The following is a 16,157-nucleotide window of genomic DNA, read 5'->3' on the forward strand; positions in this document are numbered from 1 at the left end:
GCTAAAAACCTCAAACACCTGTCAGGGATGGTATAGATAATACTTAGTCCTGCTATCAGTGCAGGAGACTCGACTATATCAGTGGTTCTCAACCAGGGTCTGTAAGCCCTTTCAGGGGTCCGTGGGGCCCTGTGGCTGAAACCCAGTGCCCCAAACCCCAGCGCCTTCTGTGGGGCTGAAGCCAGCAGTAGCACAGTGCTGAAGCCAGCAGCCCCTGCGTTTCCCCTCCTCCCCCAAAGCCCTGAGCCCTGGTGCTTCCCGCGGGCAGAAGCCCTGAGCCAATTGGCAGAGTTGGAAGGTGCGAGCACAAGTGTTTGGCCCTCTCAGTCCCCAAACCGCAGTGCCTTACTCAGAGTGGGGCAGTGTGGGGGCAGATCCACCCCCTTAGCTCCTCCTCTCCCCCAGCCCCACCCCTCTGGTAAGGCTGTAGGTGGGAAAGCCAGAGCTAGGCAGTGCAGGGCAGCTGCTCCTCTGGTTGGTGGTGCCATGGAGCAGGCAGCCATGGCATTCTCCCATCTGCTGCTGGTGCCTGGGGTTGCTGCTGCTTCTCAGCTCCCAGCCCCCTTTGACTGCTTACACAGCCAGTAAGAGCCGCCCAGATGTGGGGACCCAGCTCTGGCAGAGCCCTCAGGGAGCAACCACCACAGAGGGAGCCCTCCTGGCACATGGCCTTAGATATCCTTCTCCCTGCAACCTGAGCTACCCGCACACAGCCCCTAGCTACTCCCTGCTTGCACCCTGAGCTACTCCACTGCCTGCACACAGCCCCTATCTACCCCTTGCCTGCACCCTGAGCGGTTTTCAGACTTTTTGAACTGAGCCCCCAACTTTCAGTTCTATGTTTTAGCTGTGGCCTCCCACAACCCAGACAGCCTGGGTGGTCTGCTGAGGTGAATTGGGGTTGGAGGTGGTGCTTCATCCCTGGACCCCACTGTGCGGAACTGAGCCCCACCAGCCCTTGTCCCCGCAAAATAGAAGTCAAACTATGCCGATGTACAGGGCCCCGCACCTGCTCTCAAGTGGCCCTAGAGTTTCTAATAGCATGTTGAGGGGGGCCTCAGCAAGAAAAAGGTTGTGAATCCTTGGATTAGATGACCTTAAGGTCCCTTCCAGTCCTATGATTAAGAAACTTAGTTTTGAGTTAAAGCTAGTTTCCTAATTTTATATGTCTAGCAATCTTACTCAATACCCACTAGCTAGTAAAACTGACCAATTGTTTATTGGATATACAGAAGACTACAGGAGGTTGTAAGCAGAAGACGCTGACAAGTGGGTCAATTAATTGCATTTATCATCTTTTTGTACTGAGGGTAGGGGTAGTATTTAAATCTGAACATACCTGTCTCATTCTGCATTATCCAAACTTTGAGTTCTACAAGACTGTGTGCATAAAAACACTCATCTTCTCTTAAACAGCCATAACGCACCTCATGCCTGCACAGGTCAAGCTGACACTGAACATGAAAAGAACGGATCTTGGAATACTTTACTGTAGTTTCTCGCAGAATGTGGACAAGGCACCTGTTTTTGAAAAGAAATCAATATTTTAAGCTTTCTGTAAAGTCTGACCTTCCTTGTGCATATGGAAAACACACAACCTGACCATTCTTTCCACCTTATATATTTTAATTTTGACAGCTCTTTAAAATATCTTCTATACTGCTAGGCAGAGTAATCCTAGATCACTACTGTTTGTGTAATATTTACAAGCAAATTCAGTGTGTGTGTGACTGAGGTCTTTCCACTTAAGGAATTAAAACTTTGGAAAAATGTGAGTTTATATAATCAGTATGCACTACAAACTGGTAACTTTGAGCTTTAAAGTAACAAATGGGCAGTATTCACAGCCCTTTGTGCTCCTGGATTCTACTGTCATGGAAACTGCCATGGAATTATATAGACACCCAGTCTCCTTCCTCTGATGTATGTGTACACACAACTCCTACAGAAGTCAGTGAGTAGATTATGTACAGCTAAGGGCAGCATTTGTCACAAACCGATTTTTAAGACTAGAAGAGACCAAGAAGGTCATCTAATCCAACTTCTTGCATAAAACACAGGCTATAGGATTTTACCCCAGTAACCTTTGTATCAAGCTTATCTGTCTCTAGCTTAAGGAGAAATTATGCTGGGCTTGTCTACAGATAGCTGTAACGTGCACTGTTGGCGCACGAGGGTGATTTCTAAAGCACACTAGCATGTTGCCCATTAACTGGTCCACGTAGATCCTACCGGCATAGACTAAAAGTTCCCTGGTTTGCTTTAACATAGTGCTGTTTCAAAGCTGTTGAAACGCACTTGAGAACTTTTCTGTTCATGCCAACAGGGTCTATACCGAGCAGTTAGAGCACAAACACATTAGTGCACTTTACAAAGAACGCCCCCGAGGCACTCATTGCTGCTCCTTGTAGGTATGCCCTTAAAAAGTCTCCAAATGATGAAGAACCCATCATGTTACCAGGAAAGTTGTTCCAATGGTTACTGATAATTTATGTTGCAGTTGCTCCTTGAAGCCCCCCAGTTATTGACCACTGTGGTAGGTACTACAAGCACAAAATGTACGAAGAAGCTTATTTACCATTATTTAAAAAATTTGCATCTTATTTCCATTTTCAGTTAGTTTAGCTTCAACATCCAGTCACTTAGTGTGCTAAATTCAAGAGTACTCTACAATATCAGAAATCTTTTCCCTGTACTGGTGCATGTAGACCACAATAGCTCTCTCTTAACCTACTCTTTGATAAAAGACGGTTACTCACCTTTGTAACTGTTGCTCTTCGAGAAGCGTTGCTCATATCCATTCCAATTAGGTGTGCATGCGCCACGCACACCATTGGAGAAATTTTCTACCCTAGCAATGCCCAGTGGTCGGCTGTGGAGCCCCTTGGAGTGGCACCTTCAGGGCGCTGGATATATACCCCAGCCAGCCCAGCGCCCCCTCAGTTCCTTCTTGCCGGCAACTCTGACAGAGGGGAAGGAAGGCAGGTTTGGAATGGATATAAGCAAAACATCTCGAAGAACCAGTTACTAAGGTGAGTAACCGTTTTTTCTTCTCCAAGTGCTTGCTCATATCGATTCCAATTAGGTGACTCCCAAGCCTTACCGAGGCAGTGGGGTCGGAGTGAGATATTGCTGAATGCAGAACTGCTGAACCAAATGCAGTATTGTCTTTGGACTGCTGGACTATTGCATAGTGGGAGGCAAAAGTATGCACTGATGAACAAGCAGCAGCTCTACAAATTTCGTGAACTGGAACCTGTGCCAGGAAAGCAGCTGATGAAGCTTGGGCCCTTGTGGAATGGATGGTGAAGTGCATGGCCGGGATGCCAGCCAGGTCGTAACAAGCATGGATACAGGACATGATCCAAGAGGAGATACGCTGTGAGGAGACCAGGAGGCCTTTCATCCTGTCAGCCACAGCAACAAATAGCTGGATCACCTTTCTGAACGGCTTCGTACGTTCAATATAGAAGGCAAGGGCCCTATGAATGTCGAGGGAGTGCAGCCATTGCTCCCTCTGTGTAGTGTGCAGCTTTAGATAGAAGACTGGGAAGAAAATGTCCTGGTTGACATGAAAAGTTGACACCACCTTGGGAAGAAAGGCAGGGTGAGGGCAAAAGTTGCACCTTGTCTTTATGGAAAGTTCCAACGTGAGATCTCTGATCTCAGATACACGCCTCGCTGAAGTGATGGCAACAAGGAAGTCTGTCTTCCAAGAGAGGTAGAGAAGTGAGCAGATAGCCATCGGCTCAAACGGGGGTCCCATGAGTCTGGAAAGGGCCAGGTTAAGGTCCACACCGGGACCAGTTGTTGCACCTGCGGGTAGAGACAGTTCAGTCCCTTAAGAAACCTACTGTCAGGTTGGAGAAGACAGAGCGACCATGTTCTCCTGGGTGGAAAGCCAAACTGTCTGCCAGGTGCACCCTAACAGATGATAAAAAAAATTGCCAGACTCTGCTGTTTTAGGGACAGGAGATAGTCTAGGAGGAGAGGCACCAATGCCTGCAAAGGGGGGAGTGTGGTGTTGAGCGCACCAGCAGGAGAAACGCTTCCACTGGGCCAGGTACGTGACTCAGGTGGAGGGTTTCCTGCTACCTATCAGAACCTGCTGCACCAAGTGTGAGCAGAGTAGGTCCGACTGAGTTAGCCATGCAGTATCCATCCTGTGAGATGGAGGGATTGCAGGTCGGGGTGACAGAGGGGGCTATGGTCTTGTGAGATCAGGTCCAGACAAAGAGGAAGTGGAATCAGAGCATCTACCGATAGCTCCAGCAGCGTGGTGTACCAGTGTTGCCTGGGCCATGCTGGGACGACCAGAATCAGACGCACTCTGTCCCTGAAGACCTTGAGCGGGACCTTTTGGACTAGTGGGAATGGAGGGAAGGTGTAGAACAGCTGGACCTTCCACAGGATCAAGAAGGCGTCTGACAGTGAACCCGGGAAATCCACTGGAGAGAACACCACATCTGGCACTTTCAAATGCTGAGTGAGGCGAACAGATCGACCCGGGGAAATCCCCACCTGAGGAAGATGGAGTGGATGACATCTGGATGAATCAACCACTCGTGAGACTAGAAGGACCTGCTGAGGCAATCTGCCAGTGTGTTCTGGACCCCCAGGAGAAAGGAGAAAGGATGTCACGAGGTGGATAGAGTGGGCTATACAGAACTCCCACAGGCAAATGGCTTCCTGACTAGGCTCCCCTTTGCTTGTTGATGTAGAACATGGCTGTGGTGTTGTCTGTGAGGACCGCTATGCAATGCTCATGTAGATGCTCCCAGAATGCCTGACATGCCAGGCACACTGCCACCAGTTCTCATTACATTGATGTGTAGAGATAGCTTGGCTGCGGTCCATTAGACCCTGTTTTTGGAGGTCCCCTAGGTGGGCGCCCCATCCTAGGGACGAAGCATCTGTAACCAGGGACAAGAATGGTTGAGGGGCATGAAATGGGACCCCTTTGCATACAGTCCTGAGAACCAACCACCAGCAGAGAGATTAGGACCACTTCTGGGACAGTGACCACCATACTCAAGCTGTCTAGACCTGGAAGATATACTGTTGATAGCCAGGCCTGAAGTGGGCGGAGCCACAGTCTGGCATGCCTGGTCACATATGTGCAAGAGGCCATGTGCCCCAGAAGGCTCAGACATGTTTTCACCATTGAGGCTGGGAAACTTTGAAGGCTTTAGATGAGGTTTGCCAACGACTGGAAGTGGGCCTCCGGAAGGAGAGCTCAGGGCAGTCTGGAATTTCAGACTGCCCCGATGAACTCTATTCTCTGGGTTGGCTCCAGAGTCGACTTTTCGATGTTGAGCAGGAGGCCCAGCTGACGAAACATGTCTATGGTAACCTGAAACATGTCTATGTAACCTACACTTGTTCCCTGGTGCAACCCCAGATAAGCCAATCATCGAGATATGGAAATACTTGGATCCGCTGCCGACAAAGGAAGGCTGCCACGACAGCCATATTTTTGGGTGAATACTCTAGGGGCCATGGAAAGGCCGAAAGAAGGGACTGTGAACTGGTAGTGTTCACAGTTGACCACAAAGTGAAGGACATAGCTGTGCACTAGATGAATCGCTATGTGGAAGTATGCATCCTTCATGTTGAGGGTGACATACCAGTCTCCAGGATCCAAGGAAGGAATAATGGTTCCCAGTGATACCATATGGAACTACAACTTTACCATGAATTTGTTGAGTCTGCACAGATCCAAGATAGGGCGAAGCCCATCCTTTGCCTTGGGAATTAGGAAGTAATGGGAGTAAGAACCCCTGCCCCTTAGAACCTCCTTGATCACTCCCATGGTCCAGAGCATTTGGACCCCCTGTATAAGGAGATGCTCGTGAGAGGGGTCCCTGAAAAACGAGGGAGGGAGGATGGGAGGGGAGAAAGAAAATTGGAGAGAAGATCCCTTTTTCACCATGCGAAGAACCCAACAGTCCATAGTTATGAGCGCCCACGCACGGTGGAAACAGGAGAGATGATTCTGGAATGGAGGGAAAGGATCCTGGATGGTGGCTAGTACATCGTCTTTGGTCGCACCTTCAAAAGTTTTGTTTGGGGTCCGCTTGTGGTTTGGGTGGGTCTTGGTTCTGACCGGGCTGGTGGATTTTTTCCTGCCACCTCTCCCACACCTCCTATAAAAATCCTGCCTTGGCCAAGGAGGAGGGTAGGACCATTGAGGCTGCGCCTTAAAGGGTCTATGCTGGGTGACCAATGTGTGCATTCCTCAGAAGCACATTATAGCTCTGGAACCTTTGAGACTCTGGAGCCTAGTCTGTTTAGTCTGAGAAGACCTTGCCCTTCAAATGGAAGGTCCTGCAGGGTTTGCTGCAGTTCTAGCAGCAAGCCCGACACCTGAAGCCACAATATGCGGTGCTTGACTATGCCAGATGCAAGGGTCCTGGCAGCAATGTCTGCAGCATCTAAGGAGGCCTATAAGGAGGTCCTAGCCACCTTTTTGCCTTCCTCCACTAGGGCTCCAAACTCGTCCCTGGACTCTGGAGGCACTAGTTCTTTGAATTTTAAACATGAAGTTCCATGAGTTCTAGTCATAGCAGCTCAGGAGTGTCTGCTCGTTCACAACGCTGAGCTGCAGCCCCCCAGAGGAGTAAATTTTGTGCCTGAACAAATAAAGCACTTGGCATCCTTTGATTTGGGCACCGGGACCTGTTGCCCAGGCCGCTCCCTTTAGTTCACCGAGGCCACCACTAGAGAATATGGCTGAGGGTGAGTGTATAGGTACTCACACTCCTTGGAGGGAACAAAAGTATTTCCTCTCCACTCCTCTAGCCGTTGGAGGGATGGAAGCAGGCGTCTGCCAGATTGTTTTGCCAGTGGTGTCGATAATACGTATATGGGGCAAACCCACTTGAGACAGGGCTTCTGCTGATCGGGATGTCCACCACTGGGTCTTCCAGCTCCACCTCCTCCTCTGCTTGGAGGTTCATATTACGTGCCACCCTACATGGAGGTCCTGATGGGCACAAAGGTCTATTGGAAGAGGACCAGAGATTATCCCCGCCACTGCCTCATCTGGCGAAGACGAGGATGCCACCACAGGGCCTAGATGGTCCAGTGGCATCTTCTGTTGTGATGGGTCCTGCTGCCCAGGATCCTCTATGCCGGGGCCTGGAGCTTGTCCAGAGGTCGGGGCTGCAGTTTCCATACCCCCCTGGAGCAGGATGGCTTATGGTGACCTCTGGCACCCAAGGCGTTGAATGGGAGGTCCCTGATGGTACTCCTTGAGCTTGGTATGCATTGGGGAGCCTGTGCGCACCGGACTCAAAGGCTCCTCCCTCAGTGCTGGAGTCAATGGTGCCACCGTTGGCACTTGCGCACTGTCGCTCCGTAACTGGATGCGGCTCCAAGGCTGGCCTCAGGGATACCGACAACTGCTGATGTGGATCCATCACCTCTGGCCTGTGGTGCTGCTTCTGGACAGGCAAGAGATGGGCACGGGACCAACTGCACCGGTTGTGATGCCAGGGAAGTCCAGTGCCACAGATCTCTGTTAGAGTCCATCCATTGTGCAGTACCTGCTGCTGTTGCTAGGGCGCTGCGCACCAAAGCACCCGGTGCTGGGTCTCAACACGCCACTTGAGGATCCAGGCTAAGAGCTGCCTCCATTAAGAGCTGCTTCAACAGAAAGTCCCGCTCCTTTTTGGTCCGGGGTCAGAACCCTTTACAAATCTTGCACTTGTTAGCCTGGTAAGACACCCTGAGGCATTTGAAGCAGCAGTTGTGGGGGTCATCCGTTCAGCCTGCTCTAAGCCTATGACAACAAGGCTTAAAGCCCAGAGCCTTGGGCATGAGCCCAAGCAGCAGGCGGGGAGGAGGGGAAAGGCTCCTTCCAACCCATTATTCTAACGCTATGTACACCATAACTAACTAAAAACTACACTAACTATAATAAACTATACAAACTATGGGAAAAAAGAACACTAGGGAAAGTGGAAAACAGCAAAGCCACGCTCCACAGTTCCAACGACAGTCACAGGCGGTAAGAAGGAACTGAGGGGGCGCTGGGCAGGCTGAGGTATATACAGATCTGTCGCATCTTACGCGCATTTAACATTGCACAATTTCAGTTTTACACAGTCGGCAAAAACAAAAACAAAACAAAAAATAATAATTTAAATACTGTTTCTGTAGTGCGGGCTATATTCGACCCACCATTCAACTCAATGTAGTTTTGACTATACACGGTTTTTGCTTTACGTGCTAACCGCGGAACGGAACCCCCACATAAGATGAGACTCGCCTGTAGCCAGCGCCATGGAGACGCCACTCCAGGGGGCTCCACAGCCGAACCACTGGGTGTTGCTAGGTAGAAACTTTCTCCAACAATTGTGCACGCGGCGCAGCACACCTAATTAGAATCGATATGAGCAAGCACTCAGAGAAGAACTGGAAGAAATTAAAACTTTAAATCTCACTATACGCAGGCCTTTATTTACTACCTCACCAACCTGTGTGTTTCATTTATAAATTTTACCAGCAATATTTTATATTTTCTCCTAGATCACAGATAAAATGCTGACTGGCATTGAGCCAAGAACTGATCACTACAGGACTCCACTGGAAACACCCTCAGTCAATAATTTTATACTATAGGGTTTAATTCAATAAAAGAAATCTGAATGAAGTGCTCTCCAAAGTCAAGTCCTGTTCCTGCAAGTCCATTGATGCAGGTAGATGCTTAAGACCAGGTGAAGCCCCACTGTAACCAATGGAACTCTGAACAGGGCCACACACTTTGCAGATTACAGAATTAGGGTCTAATCAGAGGTCCCCAATGTACTGGCCGGCGGACGAGCATCCACCAAAATTCCAGAACGCCTTGCGTAACTCAAACTTTGCATAAGTCAGAAATGTATACCTGACAATTATTCAAAAAACCCCACCCTCCTATTTCTAGCGTATGGAACTTTTTCCATAAGTGCAGATTTGCCTAAGTCAGGTTTGTGTAACCTAGGGGGTCGTCTGTACTGTCCTATTGTAAAATAACCTACTAAAAAAATAAAAAGGTAAGTTTAAAAAAATTGAAAAAAGGTAAGGAAACCGTTTGTGACTGTTTAAAAGCAGCATTTCTCTTCCACATAGTAAAGATTCAAAGCTGTATTTAGTTAATGTTCAGTTGTAAACTTCTGAAAAAAACAATGTTTTGTTCAGAGTTACGAACATTTCAGAGTTACAAATAACCTTTGTAATTCTGAGGTTCTACTGTACTTTTAATCAAACTTATATTGAGTATATTTCAAACATACTTGTTATCTTCAAAGTCATGCATGGCAGGGTGAGAACAAGAAGAATTATCCTTGTTCCTTTTGCTTATTATTCTAGGTTTGTGATCAAAGCATTTCTGAAATACAAAAACAAGGGATTAAAGAAAAGTTGAATATATGTTTCTTATATGAAATCACTTTAAAGATTCTACTAGGGATGTAGACTGTGAAAACTTATCTAAAATGCACGTCAATGCTTACAAGTTAATCATGAATCAAATCATTCCATAAGCAGTTCACCTTACTATCTAGCAAAGCTGTCAAATGAAAAAAACTGTTTAAAATTGTTTTATATCTTTAAGAAACAAGCAGTCAAATATGCCTTTAAAGGAGCACCTCACAAAGAAACATAAATAGTCCATGGTGTTCTTGAAGGAGTTGGGATACAGTAAAGTTGATATTTCCATTTCCTCCAAAGACAGCTTCTCGATTAAAGGCTCCTTTGCGCTCTAGAGTCCACACATCTATCTCCTCCTGGCAATACGCAAATGTACAGTGGCCTGGATACCTACACTCTTCTTCAGCAGCAACATCTAGGATGACATGAAATCAAAGTTAAATCTGACATCACTTTTACACAGCCACATTTATCATCACTAGATCTTAACTCTCCATTTCAGAAAGTCTGATGAAAAGCCACCTCTGTTGTAAATGAATCTATCTAGTCTTCTGGTCTTACTCCTCTCTGCAAGACTTCACTTTGAATGACCGCACCACACCTTTAAGCAGCGGGAACATTGTGTAGGCTTAAGGTAGCAGTGCATTATGGTGGGAGGCAGGTGGTCAGAAACTGCCACAAAAAGGTGAGTGGTCATCAGCTTTGTGGTGCTGACTCACCCCCAGGAAATGTAAGGGGCAGAAGGCTTTAAATGTGCAAGCCTTGGGTGTGGGAAGCCTTTTCTTCACCCAGCAGGCACGGCAGCACTCACCCTCCCTTCCCTAAAGGTGCAAATATCAGGTTGGGTTAGGACCTGCTGTGGCTATTGTGCTAATCACTCCTTTTTACGGGGACTGGGAAGGAATTTTTCCCTCACCCCCATATTAACTTCAGTGGAGTGAGGTGTTTTTCCCCCCTACATTCTCCACAAGGGGTATCAGGGTGGACCTTTTCTGGTGTGCAGGAAAGGTGGTTAGGCTATATACTGCAACTCATTTTGTAAGTGTGGGGTGGATGTCCAGTGCAGGTAACTCCACAAAGAAGGCACCCAGTGACCAGGTAAATGGCCTGGTTAAAAAAAAAAAAAGACTTAAAAGGAGGTGCTGGTTAAAGGAACAGAACAGGGAGAGTTAGGAACTCCTATGATTGGTATGGCAAGGAGCCAAACCCCTTTCTTAAAGCCCACCTTAATTCTCCTACAAGCAGGGGTAGATGGCAAGGCCCAAGCCGTGGATTGGCTGGGGGACCTGGATGAAACTACCTGGAAGCCCCCGGCAGTTATTTGAATAAACATGGCGTTGCCTGCACTGTACACTTATCTGCCAGGTAGTCCCAGATATCTAATAATAAAGCTGCGGCCTAATTAAATCCATATCAAGAGTCTCCTGTCCTCCTTTCAGTATAGCTGGAAAATAACTTTACTACATTTAGAACTCCTCAGAAGATGTGGAATGTCCATTAGAGCTTGTATGTATACCTCAATTATCCTCACAGCCTCCAGCTGCCCCTTTTGTATTTCATGCCAAAAACAGAAAAATATTTCCACAGATATCCACTCTCTTCTCTGTAGCTAGGAGTACAAATGTTAATTTGTGCATATTTGTGATAAACTAACCAGCTCCCTGAAGTCATAAGCAGAGGGTCATACCGAGAATCTATGAAGCAATGCTTACTTTTACATTAAGTGTCCAGAACCTCCAAGATCACAAGGATACTAGGAGTCTGCTCTATTTAGAAATAGCCCAATATATTTTCATGTTTTTTAAATAAATTATAATTAGAGGAAGAATATGCTCTAAATAATCACATTAGTTTTCCATGATGGAAATATTAAACCTCTTTGGAAATATTAAAAATACCTATAAACTGTTTTCGTTAATCAGCAAAAACAATGGAGCTTCATTCTACATTTTATAACAAAAATGCACACGCAAGATTTTAATACCTATACTGAATATAAAGTAATGCAATTAATTTTGCATTCAAACAAGTTAAATTTCCTTGTTAATTCAGTAAAAACTATATAACTTCCATATTGAAAACATACCTTTACATATATAATATGGTCCTACATATTGAGTCTTTGTTGGTCTTGGACGTATTTTTTTCCATGATTTATCTTCAGAATTCTTTATTTTACCAATTAGAATATCCTTTTTACACTTATGCTCTAAATTGGGATGGTAAGTGAAATCCAGTAACTTAGGCCCTAAAATAACAGAAAAATTGTTTATCGTTTACATAAGCTACAAGTAACTGTGGCACTTGTAATCAGGCACATGTCCAAATATGAAATGCGTGAACAGACCTAAGAATTCTTACTGGCACTAATAAATTTGAAGAGCCAAAGTAATCTTAAATAAAAGGGGGGGGGGGGAGAAAGAGTAGAAGGAAAATATGCAAATACTTACAAGACCAGATTCAACAAGAAAAACAGAAGGTAATTTTACGAAGATTTTACAGTCTTCTTTTGCTTCTGCATGGGAATAACCATCTGTATTTTTCTGTTTTTGCAGGCACAAATGGGTAAGTTTTCATAAATCTGTTTTGGGCCTCTAATTGCTCATCTCTAATAAGTCACTGAGAACCATGCAACTAAAATCCCAAATTCAGTCAACTAAATATTTAATTTTTATTAAACTTCAGCAGCCGAAGAGTGAATTCAAAGAGAGAACACAACCTCAAGTAAAAAGTCAACTTTTGCATTCTGTAGGAATACAATACCAGCCCCATGGTCTAGTTGGTAGTTTTTTTTTAACTGTCATGTGCTAAATACAGGGTTCAAAAGTAGGTCTGTTTTGCTTCCAAAGCCACAAATACTCAGAATGCATGTATACCAGCAAGTGGAATTTAAAAGTTTCCAATGCTCAGTGTCCATACTAGTCAATAAAAGAAGTTACAATAACCCACTAAGAATAGAGTCTGGTGCATTCCTGTCCGGTTCTCTTTGAGCAAAAAGTTCATGGTGGAACTGTGTGGTTTCAGAAATGGGTAGGAAAAGCAGGGATGCAGAGAAACAAGGGAAGAAACCAATGCTTTGCTAAAGTCTAATGGATATATCTTAAAGTTCATCCTTCAGCATTTTCAAACTGCTGCTTTTTATTAAAAATCATGTATATGTGCCATTTCAAAATCACCCGCTGATCCTCCTTACACAACAAAAAGTAGTTTTAAACTACAGATAATAAACTACAATAACCATTCCCTAGTTACGTCAGTGTAATATGTTTTATTGCTCTAACATTTCAGAATGTCTATAACCTGAAGAATAGTGCTTGATTTTAAGATTAGTCTTGATGAAAAAAAGTTGCTTCTAGAATACATCTGTGTAACAGCAACAGCTCAGACCTCAAAGATTAGTTGTCTGAATGGCTCAAAATAGGTCAAGACCCTCTGTCAATAAAGTGAAGTTAATAATTATTGCTAAGGTTTGGAAGCATCACGATAATGGATTTAGAATTAGTATGAAAGAACAATAAAACAGATGGGATGTGAAGGTTACCAGGTACTTTGAATTGCAGTTCAATTCCCCATGACCAATCAGAGTGAGTATTGCAAGTTTTTAAGTCTTGAGCAAAGGTGTCATTCTTCAGAGTACCCTGGGGGTTGGGAGGAAAGTGAATACAGAACGTGAATGACCTTACACAGTAAGCCTTCAGCGTGAGGAAAGCATGTAGTGATTGGTGGTGGTTTTAGAAATTAAGAACTCATTAGGACAAGACCACAAAAATCAAGAAAAAAGGTAGAAAAAATGGTTGCAACATTTTTTGTGACTCATTATTCAGATCCATATTCTGTTTGTAAATGATACACAACTCAGAAATGAGCACTTCTAGAAACCAACAACATTTTAATTTATGACACTGATATAGTAAATATGTATTTAATTATCAAACTGACTTTCCTGTGTTCCTTACCTGTTTTGACAAAACATAACTGGCAGGCCTGTCTTAGTTCATGTGTACCTTCCAACGGGTTTCTTCCAACAAGTGATGCAGCTATGTTAGCAGTTCCACTGCTAAAAATATGTGAACAGTCATTCCTAGTTTGACCTGCAATTCCCATGTAATCCTCAGTCCCAAAGAAAGTATTAGGGCCATTTATCTGCCAGAAGAAACAAGATTTAACTTTATCTGTCAACCTCATTTTAATATCTCCACAACTAGAACTTAGTTAGTGCAAGTTTTCCTCATAACATCAGATTGTCTTCATATAGGGCTCAACTGTGAGCCTGGCTGTGTATCCACACAGGGGAATAAGGGAGATAAGGAGCCCATATCCCCATTACAGGCTGTATACATTGCCAGACCCCACACTGGCACTGGGAGAAGTGCAGTAGCTGGTGGGCTGAGAGTATGCAAATCACTAGCTCCACTGTACTCCACCTATACACCAGCCAGCCACTGTAGAGTAGGCATTTGGGTAAAATAAGATACATGAGCTTCAGCTGCAAATACAATACAGATCAGATTGAGAGTCTTAGTCACAATATTGTTACTGCCCTGCTTGTGGACCACTGCAGCTCCATACAGCCCCTTATTTTGTCTGGACTGCAAGGTGGCTAGACAGCAAACTCACAAAAGATAACATTTCAGATAGTTGTGACCACTTGTGGTCATTTTAAGCTTCCATGATGCATTTTGCTAAAAAGTTTACCAAATTAAAAAATTGGATAGGACACTAGTAAATACAATTTCCTCATTTAAAATTTCCCCTGGATTTTCAGAAAATAGTTTTGGTTTTGAGGTTTGTTTTTTTTTAAACTTTCTGTTTCAGAGTGTTGCTGTGTCCTATTCAACAGCTACTGTTTTCCCACTCCAGGTGCTACATTTTAATGGTGGATGAAGCTCTCTCTGCATTTTTAAAACACTAAAAAAATAGAAACTTCCTTAAGCCCTGGTGACTAAATACTAAAAAGTTTTAATCCATGAAGGAAAACAAAGATACTTACAAGTAAAAGAGAGGAATTATTGCTGGTAAGTGTTGGTGTTCCATCTCTGGACAGATCTGGACAGTGATTAAGAAACAATTTCAGTTATTTCCCCTCCCAGTACATTTTATTGATGTAAGAATTGCACCTGCTATAGAGGTGACAGGGGTCAATGTCTTTTCCCACTATATGCAAGTGCCTTGTGGTCTCTGGACAGAAAAACAAGGTAAGTCATGTTGAGTTACTCAATCAGTGAATTACCTTTAATAGCAGCCTCACAGAACGTGTTTTGAGGCAGTCACCGTAAGGACAGACTGAAGAGAGAGAGGTCCAGATGTAGAAGGTGGGCAAACAGGCAACAGTTCACTTTCAAATCCCTGGTTGTGGACATGGTTAGGTAGAGTCTACCAAAATTTTGCAATAGCCATTCTTCTACAAAGAATGTACAACTACAAGATTTTTGACTGATATAAGGGTGTTTATTGCATATTTCCTATTTAGCTCATTACTGATCTCAGTATTAATCACTTACGCCTAATTAGTTTCAGCGTTAAAAAAATTTGCTTAACGGGTCTTTGCTTTTTTTTTTCAGTGTGTGTGCTCCATTGTGTAGTCATTTAAGAATCTCGTGATTAAAAAAAATTGTCCCATTTATTTACTCCCATTTCACTCAGGCACATATTAAATCCCCAGCCCCACCTCGATTTTTAAATGGAGTTTAAATTTATTTCCCCCTCAGGTTAATTTTACATGCCCAGCATCAAAACCATTTTAGTTCCCTTGGTTTAGCCCTATGACCTCACTCCCGATCCTGTTTTTTTCATTGGTTGTCCCACGTAATTATTTGGTATCACAGACCTGTGGATCCTCCCCTTAGGCTGGGGGGAGGTCCTTTAAGTAGTTCCTGGATACCAATAGGATCAAAACAACTTTAGGAAAACCTATCTAACAGTTCATGATGATCCAGCAGAGGGCACCCAGAACACATTTATGTAGATGCCACATGAACAGTTGCTTTATTTTTAATTCTTGATAACAGTATATATTGACTATATAATTTGATACATTTAAAACAGAGGCAAGTCAAACTGCCTGAAAGTTTCACTACAAACCTTTAATGTTTAAACTAATTGGCAGTGAGAAGTCAGCTGTCATTAATAGGGAGTGAGAGAAGTCTGTGAAAGTAAGATTAAACAGAGACTCATTCCTTACCTCTTTTTGAGTCACTGATTGGAAACGTATTTAAAGAGGAACAAAAATTTTCCAAAGAAGAAGCCAGAGGCTGTGAATACATTTCTGAAAATGAGGCTGCTGGAACAAATCCTGCACCAACTGGTAAAGTTCCTAACAAAGTTGTGGAGAAGGCTATATTAGGAGCTACACTAGCTGATGGAATGGGTCCTCTGACTACTGTCGTTTGCTGGAAAAAAAAAGAAGAGAAATATTTTTACTCAATATTCAGAATTCCCCCCCCCCCCCAAAAAAAAAAGGTTAAGTGGTCTTCAAGTCTAGCTTTCAGTAATTTGCTTTGTTTTAGTACAGAAACCCTATCTCTGCACAGGTAAAGGTAAAATGAAGAATATATTGAACTTCAGTCCTTCAGGCTAAATTATTTCAGACCCTGATGCTGCAGAGACTTAACCATGTTTAACTTTATACACAGTGTATAGTCCTACTAACTTCAGCAGAACTAATCACAATACGTAAAGTTAAGCACAGGTTTAAAACTTTTGCAGGACAAGAACCTGAAAGTTTAGTTTCTAAGTAACTTTAA

At 44.1% G+C, this 16,157-nt stretch overlaps 1 protein-coding gene across 3 annotated transcripts in view; it reads right to left on the bottom strand.

The window, feature by feature from the left end:
• The window catches only part of ZC3H7A (zinc finger CCCH-type containing 7A), a 50,178-nt gene that overhangs the window by 8,632 nt on the left and 25,389 nt on the right, over positions 1-16,157 (bottom strand). For all 3 annotated transcript variants that reach the window (XM_030578954.1, XM_030578953.1, XM_030578955.1), the window contains 7 exons: positions 15,596-15,803; positions 14,405-14,460; positions 13,371-13,557; positions 11,501-11,662; positions 9,633-9,829; positions 9,279-9,373; positions 1,340-1,521 (listed from right to left, as the gene is read on the bottom strand). In XM_030578954.1, coding sequence (XP_030434814.1) covers positions 1,340-1,521; positions 9,279-9,373; positions 9,633-9,829; positions 11,501-11,662; positions 13,371-13,557; positions 14,405-14,460; positions 15,596-15,803 — 1,087 coding nt within the window. The remainder of the gene's footprint in view (positions 1-1,339; positions 1,522-9,278; positions 9,374-9,632; positions 9,830-11,500; positions 11,663-13,370; positions 13,558-14,404; positions 14,461-15,595; positions 15,804-16,157) is intronic.

Source organism: Gopherus evgoodei, chromosome 10 (genome assembly GCF_007399415.2).
Source record: "Gopherus evgoodei ecotype Sinaloan lineage chromosome 10, rGopEvg1_v1.p, whole genome shotgun sequence".
Taxonomy (NCBI): domain Eukaryota; kingdom Metazoa; phylum Chordata; order Testudines; family Testudinidae; genus Gopherus; species Gopherus evgoodei.